Source organism: Chinchilla lanigera, unplaced genomic scaffold (genome assembly GCF_000276665.1).
Source record: "Chinchilla lanigera isolate Chin_1 unplaced genomic scaffold, ChiLan1.0 scaffold00079, whole genome shotgun sequence".
Taxonomy (NCBI): domain Eukaryota; kingdom Metazoa; phylum Chordata; class Mammalia; order Rodentia; family Chinchillidae; genus Chinchilla; species Chinchilla lanigera.
Window position 1 is genome coordinate 2,339,223 of NW_004955480.1, and position 15,349 is coordinate 2,354,571.

Here is a 15,349-nt window from a genome sequence, read left to right on the forward strand (position 1 = left end):
CCCTCTTAGGCTAATAAAATGATTACCATGTTGGCTCTGCAGGCCAAGCTAATCTGTGGATGATTTGTGAGTTCTGACTCCAGTGAAACTGTATCTGTTGTAAGTGACATAGAGTGCCTTTCTATTAATGATGTGAAAGTCCTGCCATTTTCACGTGTATTTTATCAATGCTTTTTTATTTTGAAATCTAAAGGGCCAGTTTTTATTGCTTCCAAAGGTAATCCCTCACCCTGCCCCATGCTCTTTGCACAGTTTTTCACATTTGAGAAATGATTCTCCATGCAAGACAAGCAGACTGACTCACCCTCCTCATTCCTTCCAAAGACACTGTTGAGCACTGTCCCTTACTGTGCTCATAGACTCTTGAGGGGAAGTAGGTAATGTAGGGAAGGAACAATAATTTTCCCTTTCCCCTTTGAAGTTCTTGGCTAGGACCCTGATAACAGAAGACAGATTACCAAGAGTTAGAGAAGGACAAAGGAAAAGGACCTTGGGTCTCTGTGGGCCACAGATTGTGGGAAAGCAAATAAAGGAGAAACTAATAGTAGTTAAAGCCTAATTTGTAATGTTTGCTTTGTGCATTCCTTTGGTGAGCGCTCTGGGCTGATAAGGGTCTAGCAAGTCCTGTTGGGGGAGGACTTTTGTCCTCCCTGCTAGAGAGAGGAGGAGGGACCCCTTTTTAAATGTAAGCCCTGTTTGACAAAGGAGAAGACAGAAAACTTGTTCTTGTGTCTATTTCTGCTCAGTTGCTTTCAGTTCAAAATCACCCTCATGCTATTTTCACAGGGTTTTAAAAATTATTGCTGCTATATTTTCATTGTTTGAGCATGGAGATTGAGCCCCAGGGCCTTGTACATACCGCTGGAGCAAGAGCTCTACCACTGAGCCACCCTCATCCCATTACTGCTTTTCCAAGTAAAATATCTTTTATCTGATGTTTAACATCTTCTCATTTCTCTCTGGGCAGCCTTAGGGGTCAGAATTCTGTAAGCTGGACAGTAATAGTATTTAGAGAATTTGCTTCCTCCTGTAAAGTTATTTTAATTTTAGTCTGGGCCTGTAGACCATGACCTTTTAGTATCAGAGCTTTTGCCGAGGTCTGAGTGGTGAGCCCTGTGGTTTTCATTCTGCGCTACATTCAGTGGAAGCCCAGGGACTGGTGGAGGAAAGCTTGCTACCAATCAGTTTTCTTCTCTTCCACTCACTTTGCACTTTTACTTAATGAAACAGCTCAGAATCTGGCTGGTGTTAGTGGAGATTGGATCTCTAGACAAGGAGATAAGAGTTGGGGCAGCCTGAGCGTTAGGTGGTGTCAGAGTTGCAGCCAGTCAAGCCAGGTGTTGAGTCCATTAAAGTTAGCATCAACTAGGTGTAGCAGTGTCATCAGAGCAGAGCGGCAAGGCAGAGACCTATGTCAGCTGACTTCAGTGAAAATTCAGCATATGTGTTTTGTGTGCTGGGTGGGGCTCCAGAGACACCAGGAAACCCAGGATCCCTGAGAGAGGCTGGTGTGCACCAGCCAAGAGCCTGGCTCCAGAATGGGCATCTGGTCATATGGAAGGGTGAAGCACTGGCTAGGGTTTAGCTGCTAGGAGTCTGGAGGTTGTTAGGGCTCAGCTGTGCAAACTCAGGTAGGTGTCATTCGGGAGGAGAGGGCAGCAGCAAGTAGCTTGATTTAGGACAGTGACAGCCATACTGGGTCAGTTTGCACCTCTGCCCAAGTCTTCCAGCAGGAACCTGAAGTAAGGCTAGACCTGTTCTGTCAAAAACCAGGAGGGGAACATCTGTGTTGTGACTGTCCTTCCCATTGATGTTGATGCTTGAGTTTGAGACCTCCTAGGATATTTTCTGTCTTGCTTTTTCTTTGTGGGAGGAGTTCTGACACCATCATATCTTAGAGCTACTTATTCCTTCTCTCTGATCTACAGTACCACTGTATTCCCAGCTTTTTCGGTAATACAGAGGTTAACGTGAATGATAACCCTATGCTGAGATACAGGTTGGAGGAAACTTGACTCATAATAAAAAGCAGTTTTATTGGGATGTTTTAAAGATATTGCAGAGGTTCTCCATCTAGTTCTTTACCCTAAATAATTTCTTAAGTAGTGCCATCTAAAATAAATTTTAAAATTTCATATTCGGTAGCATTTAATTTAATTACTGATATTGTACTAGGCATTGCCTTAGCATTTTTTCATTGCATTACACATTAAGTGGTCTCTTGTGTTCTTGCCTAGGAAGGTAATTGCCATTTGTAATGTTCTTCCCAGTAGAAAATACATTCTTAATTCCAAATAGCTGACTTGTAATTGAACTTACGGTATACAACTTGCAAGCTGAAGGAGTCCTTTGTATAAACTAAATGGGATGTAAAGATACTCTGCAGTTGCTTATAGAGACAGGCACTTTTTCTTATGAGCCCTTAAATCATTCTTCTCAATTGTACATCCTTCTCAACAGCCACACATAAAGCATTCCTGTAAGTGTCGTATGCCTTTGCCTTTAGTTTAAAGATAATTTGAATCAGGAAGATTAAGCAGCTTCCTGAAAAATTAACTACCAGAAATAGGTGAAACTTAGTCCCATTCAGTTGCTCTTCTGCTTTATCAACAAATTGAAGCCGATTCTCAACCCAAATGAAAACCCATTGTCAATACCTAAATTCCATTTTAAGTAGGTATAGCTATAATGAAATTGTTTCCCAAAGAATCAATGGTAATTACACCATTCAAAGCTCAGAACTGAGACAGGATAATGAATTGCATCCAGAAATGCTTGTTTAAGCAACAATTCACAAGATGATGCCTTATTTTCTTAAACAGTAAAACCCAGAAGTAAAAGGCAAATCTACTGGAATTAAAAAAGAGAAGTCCCCTGCCATTAAATACTTAAATTTAATATTCAGAGGGGATTGAGGGATGCATCACACACACAGATGAAGATTTGTACTACTCAAGATTCTTTTAGCAAAAGTTAGGGAAAGTCATGAAGTTACTGAAAATCAGGCTGATGTAAGGTAGCTTTTAGAATGTATAGCAGAAAACATAAACTAGTAGATACTGGATTCAAGTGCTGTGTTTATAGTCAAACTAAGATGTTTTCCTTTATTAGCAATTATACAGATTGAATGCAGCAGTTTTTATTTGGAAATGGTGCCTTAAATGATTCTTCTAGAATAATTCAAGAGTGTTGTTGAAAGAATGCATACTTTTCCATGACAGAGAATAACACAGACATTGAGGGCGATATGATAAAGAATTTTTGGAAGTTTGGTTGAGGGAGCTTTTTCTAATAATTTTATTGAAATTCAAAATATACTGAATTATTCAAAACCTAACAACTAAAAATTAAGATTCTTCATTGGAGGAGTTTCTTGCATAGAGTGTACCAAGTCCTCCCGTGAACAGCAGTGAAAGGCAAGGCATTTCAATTTGAAAGTTAAAGAAATTGTAAATTGTTATCTTGCAGCTTGAACTTTTTGCTTATAACCCATGTAGGTCTCTGATTTAATGCAAAATTGAAATTGTGTTCATTGTTCTTGGTGTAAAGTAAAATAAGTGAAGAAAAAAAAATTTTTTTTTTCTTTTTTGCAGTACTGAGGTTTAAACCCAAGGTCTTTTTACACTGAACTGCATCCCCATTCATTCATTTGTTCATTCATTCAGAAACAGGATCTCACTAAGTCACCACATTACCCAGGCTGGGCACCAGCTTACAACCCTCCAAACTCCTGCCTCAGCCCCACAAAGTGCAGGGATTGCAGAGAGCACAATACTAACCAAAAATTGAGTATACATGAAAAGAAAAATATGCCATAGAGTGAGAAGAGAAAAATACTCCATAGAGTGAAAAGAGAAAAATATTTAGAAAATAATATTTATCAGGAAATAGAAATTAGGCCTGACTGAAAAAATAATTGGGCCATTACCTAGTGCTGCTAACGTAATTTGGCTTGAGACTGAATGATAGATCTGTAAAGTAAAAGCTGACTCAGTTTTTTCATTATAGTCAAAACTCAGAAGTTTTGACTATAATGAAGAAGCATTATAAAGTTAAGGAAAAGCATTAAGTCTCAAATGTTCCTGAGGAAATAAAAGTTCCATCATTTTGATAATTTACCCTTTTATCCATTATCTGTTATTTGCTGGCTGAGATTGGACTCAGTTCTCCAGCTGCCCTGGCATAATTAACCCCGTAGGTCACCCCAGGAATTGTGTCACGGACAGTAAGATAGATCGAGTCTTACTCTCCGGCTTTATCTGGACTAATTTTGTAGGAGTCAGTGCTTGAAATATAATTAAGTAGCATTTAGTGTGTGTGTACCAGAACTAAGTGAGAGCAAGAATCGTTTTCTCTGAGTGCCGTTCTTTTCTCACTGGAGGTGGGCAAGTGTCTGAGATAGAGAGAAGGAAGGAGCGGTGTGATCCTTGGGGGCCATTCTTGAATATTGAATGTGTAAGGCCTTTATTATTTAAGAGAACTAACTGCACACACTTCCGGTTCTTTCTCCTTAGGGACCTGACCAACAATCGAATAGGGTGTCTGAATGCAGACATATTTCGAGGACTCACCAATCTGGTTCGGCTGTAAGTACCTTTTCTTTCCCATTAAGATATAAGGTGTTATTGGAACCAGAATCCAAGTGTTTGTGAACACCTCAGATACGTGTAATGTTAAAAAGCAATTGCACTGATTGTAAAAGCGGTAAGGGACAAGGAGCTCACAATTAATCATGGAGATGTACTGCCCTCAGTGTAATTTACAGGTTGACTGTCCCTTACCAAAACTATTTGGGACCAGAAGTATTTCAGATTTTGAATTCTTTCAGTTACTGGAATGTTTGCATATGTGTAGTGAGATGATCTTGGGGAGAGACCTGAATCTAAGCATGAGATTTATGTTACATAGACACCTTGTACACAGACCCTGAAGACAACTTTGTATAGTGTTTTAAAAAAAATTTGTGTGTGAGTAGCTACAGGATTTTGTGCATATTAGGAAATAGGGAACTGAATCTAGTAGAAATGGGAAGGGGTCCCGGAAATGGAAGGAGGGCGAGGAGGAGAAGGGGACATGAAAAGAATTAAAATGTGTGGTGTTCATGTATCAACTTCCTGCCATGAATGTGATCATTATGTGCTACAAACATGTGCTAATAAATAATAAAAACATTTTTTTAAAAGAGTAGAAATTTTTTGTACATTCATGAAACAAAGTGTTATAGTATGAAATTTTCCACCAGAGCCGTCATGTCATTGTTCAAAAAGTGCTGGGTTTTGGAGCATTAGGGATTTTAGATTTTCTGATTAGGGTCCTCAACCTGTAACACAGTAGCACACCACACACATATACGTGCACACACAGGCGCACACACATTCAATGCGGCACTGACACATTCACGTTAAGGGATATGACTGAAAGCTTTGCTAATCCGGGGAAATTTTTTGGAAGAGGTAAAAAAAGTGAGCTGGCCCTGTAGAAGATTTGCAAATGTTTGGAAGGGAAAGAAGCTGAATTGGGGCTGCTCGGCGGGGGGGAAATGAGAACAACAGCAGTTTTTCAAGGGGAGGCCGGTGGGCTTGAGTAAAGGAACTGCTTACATCGAGCCTCTGGCCCTGTGATTCCTGGTGAGTTGTTTAACATTGTTTGTTTATGGTCAAAGTTATTTAAAGGCTTAAATTATTTGTAGCTTTCTATCTGTAATTTATGTATAATATAAATGTGAAAGCTTTGTGTAACCCCTCAGTTGTTGAAGTAAAGATATTCCTTTGGGGAGTAATTAGAAATGAGGCTGGTTACCTATAAGGTTTTATGTTAGAAATGTATGAAAAGCAGACAGGGGCTTAGGACTGAGCAGCATGAGTATGAGCAAATGGCATAGAACAATGTTTTAGATGAGCAGACTGGGAGTAGGGTTCAGCAGGAAATGTCATATTTGCAGAGGAAGATCTAATACACAGTGGTCCACTCCTGTGCCTTCTCCTTGGTGCTTTTTAGAAATGTTCCTTTATTTCATTCAAGTTAACTTCTTTTTGTTTGTTTTATTAAGACAGGGTCTCACTGTGTATTTCAGACTGGCCTTGAACTCACTGTGTAGCCCAGGCTGGCCTCAAACTCACAGCCATACTCCTACCTCAGCCTCCCAAGTGCTGGGATTACACATGTGCGCCACCACGCCTGGTTTAAATTAACGTTGAAAAAGCAATTAGAAGTTCAAATAGAGAGATTATTTCATGTATATTCTAAGGGAAGAGACTTTTAATCATTATAGGACCAAGTACTCCTGCTTCTTTAATCAAGAGACTTGCAGATGTTTTCTTTCATAGTGTCCTTTACTTTGGGGGGAAAATACATGGCCTAATTTATGTTTCTAAATAAAAGATTGATTTTGACCAGGTGTACTAGTGGTGCATGCCTATAATCCCAGCTATTTGGGAGGCTGAGGCAGGAGGATCAAAAATTAAAGGCTACTTTAGACAATTTAGTGAGAGTCTATCTCATGAAATAAAAAGGGCTGGGAATGTAGATGCCCCTGTCATCAATCTTCAGTATTACAGAACTGATTTGTTATGCTTTACTCATGAGTTGAAATCAATTAAATCAATCTTATTTTAACTGTTTTGTAACTGAACTGCAAGCCTTTCCTTTCCAGTGGTTTTAGTCTTATTCTTGAGATATATGTATCTTTATTCCCCTTGTTTATTAGTATATGTTTGTCATACATCATGAAGACATCCATGTTGGGGGATTTGTACCTACGTGTGCCTGGCTCCATCTTCTTTACTTCCCCTTCTCCTCCCCTCTGTTCTGTACCCTCTAATTCCCTACATCCCATCCCCATGGAATTTTAGCTTTGAGGACTGCTTTATATTTTCGGTATTTATACTGTTAGGAGGGGAATTTTTACTGTATCTTTAGATAGCTTTGACTCAGGGCAAGAATCCAGAGTTTACTATTGTGTTGTTTTTTATTAGATTGATTTCTGGCTTTGGCCCTGTGATTTGAACCATCAATAAACGTCATGTAGGAAGAGCTCTGTGGAGCAGAGCTTGGTTAGGGCAAGTTACTATTTTTTTATTATTTCCTTTTCTTCCTGTCTCAAAAGTTCAATGTTTTGGTAGTTCTGGCACAACTTAGGTCATATCAGTACATTTTTACCAATTTCATCTGATACCAGTTGTGAGAGTTTACAGGGCATGGGACACAGTGAAGGTATTTGTCCAGGTGAGTCATTAAAACATAGAGATAACACTGTCAGGCTTCCTGCTTTGAGAGTTGATTGAGGTGATTTTATAGCCCATGTCATAAGAGATTACTAGGACTCTTTTAAGTAGATTGATCTGTGTGATATTCAGAAATAGACCAGTTTTAAAGGCTTGAAGCACCACTTTCCCCTTTTTTGCAATGCTGGATATTGAAGCCATGGCCTACACACTGAGTTACATCCCGAGTCCTTTATATTTTTTATTTTAAAACAAGGTCTCAGTATTAGTTTATCAGGCTTGACTTAAATTTGTAATTCTCCTGCCTCAGCCTGCTAAGTAGCTATGATTGCAGGTGTGCAAAATGACATCTGGCTTACATTGTTTAATGTTTTTTAAAGAGCAAATGACTTTTGAGGTAGTTTCTTAGCATTCAAGACTGTGTTTCTGTGAAATTGCTCATCATAATTTGTGTCCAGGTAGGTCTGCAGCAGCGGTGACGAATCGATGGCATGTGTGCCACAACCGGCTGTTTGTTATCATTGAAACCTCTAAAAGGTTCGCCATCGCTGGTCTAGTGCTGGGTCTCTGGACACTCTGGGGAAGCACCTTGTGTAGAATTCCCTCGCACTTAGATTTCTGGGCTCTGTGAGCCAGGCCACGTGCTGCTTCTGAAGCGAACAGCAGTTTGTATTTCAGGGATGAAAAGAGCATTCTGTCAATCCAGCAAGTGGAAAAAGTAATAGGGCATGCAGAAGTCTCCTGTAGGAGTCAGAGAGGTCCCAGAAGGTGTCTGAAAGCGAGTCTTGAATGGATCCCTGTTCTGCTCTTTCCTCTACCAGTTCTTCAGCAAACTCTCCGGGTCACCTTGTCAGCAGGGACCTGAGAGCCATTGGACCTCTCAGCCAAGAGAGCTGGACTCCGAGGCCCTGGAGAGACCATGGCAGACAGGCCAGAGTGCTCTGGCACACGCTTCTTATCATTCTGAAACAAGCCCTAGCATTGGGATTTAGTTACACATTGAAAAATAACTCTCTCAAGGTGAATCTGAGGCCTCAGCGGACAGGGTTGGGGTTGGTGGTGTAAAATCGATGACTTCTCCATATTGATCTCTGCTCTCACAGATGGAGCTGTTCTCGAGAAGACTCCCTGATAAATGGCGCTGCACGCCTAAGGGTGTCCACGCTGTGCTGCTCTGACAGGGGACAGCTAGCTGACCACAGATACAACACGTGTTCTCTGTCCTTTGCTTAGGAAGTGAGTTTAAAACCTGTATTTTTTCTCCAAGCCTTCTGTCCACAGTATTTCTTTATCAAAAATCTTTGAGTCACAACTTCCCATACAATTTTATTTATGAAGAAAATTATATGTATATAAAGTGTTTGTGTAAAGAACTCCCTTTGCACAGACATACAAAAATATGTGGAAATTATACACATTATGGAGTAATCATGTAAAAATATGAAATTTACACTTCCTGTGTCATTTTAGTCAGACCACTCAGACCACTTTGAGATAGGCCCTGTCGGTGATCTGATACATATATATTTTCACATTTTCTTTTCTGTTGCCTTCACATATGGATAGCTACATATATAGGACTTTGGAAATGCACATTACTTGGCAACCTACTTTAAAAAAATGTATGAGTTAGAGAGTATTTGCTGATTCAGTTCATGCTTTTTCCTAGCTACAGAGTATTTCTCCTCCTTTAAAAATACGCCTTGGTAAACACCCCTTTATATGCACACAGGCGATGTGTCATACACGTGTAACTCCAAGTGTCTGTTGGCAAGAAGCATGTGAATTTGAAAAATTGAAACAGTAAACATGGCAATGTAAAGTGGAGGAAGGGAGGACAGGTGGATAACTGTCTTGCCACACATGCAGGGAGCTCACTGTGACACTGGAAACGGTGGCTTTACTGTTGTGGATCTTAATTTTCGTTCTTTTCTGTGTCATTTTCAGTTCCCTTTGGCTGTCTTTGTAAGCATTTTGGTGTTGGACTATGGTTCTAGCGTTGTAAAGTATGTGTAATTTTTCTGGCCCCCAGCTGCAGACCAATGACTTTACTTGATGTGCAGCCAAACAATGGGTATTTTTCCCCCTCAACTACTGAAGGAAAATTAGTTTGTGGCTGGGACTTACTTCTCTAGTGTTGTTCCTTTTCCTTCTCCTGTGATTTCCAAGGGAAAATATCTAATAATAACTATATTTAAATCCACTAGTTTTTGTAAAATGAAGTTGTTATATTTATATTTAAGTCCTACTTTTGTAGGATGGATTTTTTTGGTTTCCAACTTACCGTTATGAATCTTGAGACCATCTAAACAAAAATTAAAGGTAGCTCTATAGAGAAATTACTGTGTACCCATTGGATAGTTTCAATGCTTTGCAACTCATAGGCCTTCTTGATGTGGTTATACATCCCATTTCTTCATGCTGCTCCATTATAAACAATAACAATATTCAAATAATTTCATCTAGAAGAGCATCATAAAAGCGCATTTATTCATTTTAGTGGAATGAGTATTGTTTTCTTAAAATGTTACAGTGATTTACACTCCCATCAGTCAAGTGTCTTTTTCAGAATTGGCATTTGGTTCCTACTCTGCCAGGCTAGGAAGGAGAAAGGCATCTTTTACTCTTCTTACAATCTGCATGTGTACATTTTTGCTTGCACTTTTAAAGATTTTAGACACTTCTCCCATGAGCATCAGCAACAGTTCATCCAGACTTTCTGGATGTGGAAGAAAAAAAATTCTTAAGCATTGTATCAATCAGTGCTTTACTAGAGAAACGTATGACACAAGATACACAAATGCATAAGAAATTGGCTTACAGCAGGCACCCTCAGAATCAGATGAGAAAGTGCAGAGAGTGTCTGCACACTGGACACCGAGGGTTGAAGGTTTCCGTCCAAGGCCTGGAGCTCACCACGGTGTCTGTGCAAGTCTGTATCAAGAGGCCGATGGGTCTGCGATGGAAAGCTGAAGAGTCTATGCTGGAAGACTGAAGGACCCAAGGCAGAAGCCAGATAACCTGTGCTGGAAGCCAGGAGATGACGTCCAAGCTGAAGGTGAAAACGGGAGCTTCTCCGAAGAACAGAAGCAGATCAGTCTTTCCTCATCTCCCCTTCATGCCATCAGGCGACAAACCGCCCTAGGCTGGGTCTTCTACATCTTAGGGTGTAGACTTGCTGGGGTGATTCATTAAGCTTCTCTTTACTTCTCAAGTTGACACAGTCACCATTATAAACATATATAAAAACAAATCTGGGCTGTTGTTACAGAACTTAGCTGGGTACTGATTGGTGAAGACTAGTTAGTTGGTCTGAGCTGGGGTTCCAGTGCAGGAACTCCTGGCTGCAGGTGTAACAGGATCTACTCCTCTCCTCCGGATCTTTCTCTCCTTTGGCCACACTGGGGAGTCCATCTGCAAGAGAATCACTCTCCTATACCTGAGGGATTCCTCTCAGAGTCAGAGGAGAGCCTCGCTGCACCTTGCAAGCTCCTGGAGCTCTCTCCGGGCTTCTGCTGTGCCCTGTCCCACCTCACCCCTTGAGAGCTCTAGTTCTAAATTCTAGCTGTTTTTGATAATAGTACAGGCACAGGACAGATCTTGTGGCAGTTGGATCATGTTGCCATTTTCCCAGAGCTCTCAGTCCCATTTTACTGTCAGAAGTCCCGCAAAGGCGAGGTGCACATCCTTAGCAGCCGGCTACCTCTCTCTGCTGTCTGCTCCAGCTTCTAGCTATCGGGAGTACTGGCTGTGCTCCAGTCCCCCTGGGCTGAGTGTCAGACTTGGAGGAAATGCTGTTCTCCAATCACGTGGGTGTTGCAGAGTATTCCAGTTGCAGCATTGGTGTAGGATATCAAAGCCATCTGGTACAAGTGGGAACCGGAGAGATGGTGTCATTTGCTCAACACCAAGGTTACATTGTGTTTAAGTCATTTGAGCCCCTGGACTCAATACTGTTCTCAGGTTTTTCACTCAGTTTCAGGTGTGTCTACTGCTGATCAGGACACCAGTCTTTTCTCTTATTTTTTTAAGATTTTAATCCCCTCCCATCCCCTACTTTTCAAGTGATGGAGAGTGAACATATGAAGAGTTATTTTGGACAAATTCAGTAAAGCCCCTTTTAGGATCACTTGATACTCCACAGAAAAATGCTTATCTAGCATTGATATTTAAAGAAAACGTTCACACATAGCTGCTTTGTATAGGGTTAAGAATGCCTTTCCTCCCCAAATCCTGGAGGAAGTGTACTAATTACTCACTCTTTACAAAACACTTTAATTCTTTGTAACATTCTGTAGTGATTGCTAGGCATTTGAAAAAGTTGAAAGTTGATATAACTGTAAGTATTTTCAAAGTAAAATTATTTCCTTGTTTTTCCAGAAACCTTTCGGGGAATTTGTTTTCTTCCTTGTCTCAAGGAACTTTTGATTATCTTGGCTCATTGCGGTCTTTGTAAGTAAGAAGTTTTTGTATTACTCAGCATATATTCATTTCTGAAAATTTACAGTGCTCATTATGTAGTTCAAGAGATTTCATGAGGGACATCTTGTGAATTTGCAAAAATGAGACGCTTACTTAGGAACCCACATTCACACTGAAAAATATACAGTAAAACTCAGTAATGCATTTCAGACTAGGATGGCCGTTTTCTTCTCAGAATCCTTTATCACTCTAATCTAGGTTCTGAGTATATAAATTCTAATTGTTTCTCTTTGACTGTGTTTTCAAATCAGTAAGTATTTTTGTTGTTTCACTAATTGAGTCCCTAAAGTGTAAACTATCCTTCTGGAGAAGAATTTATGGTGAAGAGTATTTTATACTTTAAGGATTTAATTTTATCCTGTAATCCCTGTCCATACTGAATTCACAATTTACTACTGATGTTTTTAGGGATGTTCATTGAGGGCCTGCTTTATGAAGTTGGTGTAAGATCTTGTTCACACAGCTCTGATTAACTTTATAAGGATTGGTTAATTATTGTCCCCAGACACAATTTTGTTAAATGGCTTTTGAAAGTGACTGTGTTTCCAGGTAAACCTTGATCCCTGTCAAACTGTAAGTTAGTTCTGTTGGAATTAGTTAATTTTTTTTTTTTTTTTCCAGTTTTCTTCTGGGTTAGGGGATTGATAAGATAGAGTCATTTCCCAAGGAAAAATTTTTCATCTACCAGATGCCTTTGTTCAGTATATGTTGACTTCTTCCCTCCCTCTTTTCCCCTTTTGTGTGGTATTGGGGAGTCAAACCCAAGGCCTGGCCGTGCCTTGTCCCCACCCTCTCCCTTCCTTCTGCAAATGTATTGCTTCAGCCTCTTTAGCAGTTTCTCCTGGCAGGTAGCTGGAGTCAGCAGTCGGGGCTCTTATCTGGCTGCCCCACCGTGTTGCGGTTAAGTATGTGCTTCTAGCGTCCCATCTGGTCAGATTTGTGTGGTCTCTGTTTCCAGTGCCACTATTTTTCTGTGGAGAGGGCTGCTTGTGAGTGGAAACAGCTCTTTTTGACACCCTGAGTGGGCTCATTGCTCTGGGTTTTGATATTGATTGCTTGATTGCAGTCCTGGGGGTTAAACCTGCAGGCCTTTTGCACTTAGTTACATCCCCAGCCCTTTTTATTTTTGTTTCTTTTGAAACAGGGTCTCACTTGCCCAGGCTGGGTTCAAATGTGAGGTCCTCCTGCAACAGTGTGGCAGAGTGTTGAAACTGCAGGCACGCTTGGCGTGGCTCAGCCTGTGCTTTCGTTTTTTATTGGTGCTGGGAATTGAACCCAGGGTGTTGCAATGCCAGGCAGGTGCTTCCATCCTCATCACTTCTGTGAAGTTTAAGCAATAAAATCGCAAAGGATAATCTTGACTTTTTAAGGTCAGGTGTAGCAGGAATATGGAAAGTATTTGCATCCAGAAGATGGGAAACACTGCCAGGGCTTTTACCTGGCAGTGTTACAAACTAATCAGAAGATGATGCTTAGGAATAGAAGTCGGGTTACTCTGTTGGTGTTATTTTTAAAATTTGTTTTCTCTTTGCTTTTTTCTACCCCCAGACTAGTGAGTTGCTCCCTGTTCAAATGTGCTATGGCTGTTAGACACATGAACTCTTAGGTTTGCTGTTTGCACTGCGTTGATTCATTTTTATGGAATGTTTTACATTCTGTTTCAGGTATATTTGTGTTTTGTTCCTCCTGTTATGTAATATACTCCATACTGGCAGGGGGCAGCAACTTGTTATTTTTACTAGCTGGATTTAGCATAATAGGTGACATACATAACGGATGCTTAGTGAAAAGAGAGTTCAGGGAAGTATTGTATATACCATACATACATCCAAACTCTGTGTGTGTACCCCTTCACAGGCTGTTACAGGGTTTTCTGTCTCGTCTAAAAATAGTTCTCTGTTTTCTTTCATATTAAGCATGAAATACTCTTTTTTTTTTTTTTTTTTTTTTTTTTGTATTTTTGATCTGCTGAGTCTTTACTCCTTAAATTTGTAAATATCTGTGGTGTCACCTGCTACCCAGGAAAAGAATGTCAGAATTAGTTTCCACCCTTGAGAACCCTCCAGTCTTGTCAGATGTCCAGAATATAGCCACACAAAATAGTCCTTGTATTGCTGCATGTTGCTATTCCACTGCCAAAATCAACAGGAAAGACTGTGGGCATTTGGACCACGAATGCGGCAACCATACTGAAAAGTTGGGGGAGGCTTCACGATTTAAAACTATCGCCGTGTGCTTTATTATGATAAATAGATACGGGTTTGATGGACAGAGAGAATGGGGATTTGGTATTCTAGAACCTTGGGATTATGGAACTTGCTGCACAGAAGAGGAATATCTGATGACGTTTTTCTTTTCTTACCAACTTGGGCTAAAGTACATCAGTAGGGAAGAGGGTTGGGGTCCAGCACTCCAGTGATGGGTCCTTGGCTAGAAGGCCATAACCAGTTGATGGTGTAATGGTACAGGTGTGGTAGAGATGAGCACTGTTCACGACAACGGACAGGTAAACCAATGTAAAATAACAGTGCTACGTAATGTCCTGCACTCTACTCTCTAATGTGTGTGTTACAGAGAGTTTCAGACCGAATATCTTTTGTGTGACTGTAACATACTGTGGATGCATCGCTGGGTAAAGGAGAGGAACATCACCGTACGAGACACCAGGTGTGTTTACCCTAAGTCGCTGCAGGCTCAGCCAGTCACAGGGGTGAAGCAGGAGCTGCTGACATGCGGTAAGGAAGAAATCAAAGCTGGGGAAGTGTGTACCATATTTTGGCTCCTAGCGCGTTTTTCTTGACAAACTGTAAAATTCTTTTGATGGGCCTGAAATACAACTGTTACTCTTAGAGGATTTAATAATACTGAGTTTATGCCAACAATTAAGCCACCTGGATTAGAAAGCATTATGTTTTCAATTGGCCTTTAATATAGCTATTCCTAGATCCTGAACAGCTTTATGAAAAGTGATTTTAAAGAATAGCATAGGTATTAAGATTTTCTATTAGTTGGGAAAAATCAGGATTTGTTCATAGTAATAAAATCTCAAAATACATATTTGTTGATAGAAGTGTGGGTTGATGTAATCTGTGTTGTTTTGTTTTGTTTTGTGCTCCTAGGGATCAAACCAAGGGCCCCAAAGTGTGTGAGGCAAGCACTGTATCACTGAGATATACCTCCACTCCCCGTAATTCAATTTTTTTGAAATATAGTTCAGCAGTATGTGTCAGTGTTGTTAGAAGACTGATACAGTTAGATCCAGTAACTCAGTGTCTTGGAATTATTTCTTTGAAAATGATCACGTGTATATGTAAATTGTTGAAAATTTATGTATAAGGATATCCTAAGTTCTCAAAAATAGAGTATTATTCTAATTACTTTTGATACTTCCATTTAATGAAGTAATATGCAGCTCTTGAAAATAATGATTTTGAAGAATATCTGAAGGTGTGAGAAAAATAACATATTTACCAAATGTTCAATAAAAAAGCAAAACAAAACACAATCTGTAACCAAATCTGTAAAATGGCAGAGGGAATTTCAGCGTAGTATTTGTGTTTGGACATAAACAATTATTTTTCCCTCTTTCTTTCTCATTATTGTTGTTTCACAAGTAAAATATGTTTACTGAATAAAAATTAAGG

The 15,349-nt window shown here is 40.0% G+C and overlaps 1 protein-coding gene across 1 annotated transcript in view; it reads left to right on the forward strand.

The window, feature by feature from the left end:
* The window catches only part of Adgra3 (adhesion G protein-coupled receptor A3), an 85,459-nt gene that overhangs the window by 16,440 nt on the left and 53,670 nt on the right, over positions 1-15,349 (forward strand). The window contains exons 6-8 of the mRNA XM_005402467.2: positions 4,515-4,586; positions 11,604-11,675; positions 14,280-14,440. Coding sequence (XP_005402524.2) covers positions 4,515-4,586; positions 11,604-11,675; positions 14,280-14,440 — 305 coding nt within the window. The remainder of the gene's footprint in view (positions 1-4,514; positions 4,587-11,603; positions 11,676-14,279; positions 14,441-15,349) is intronic.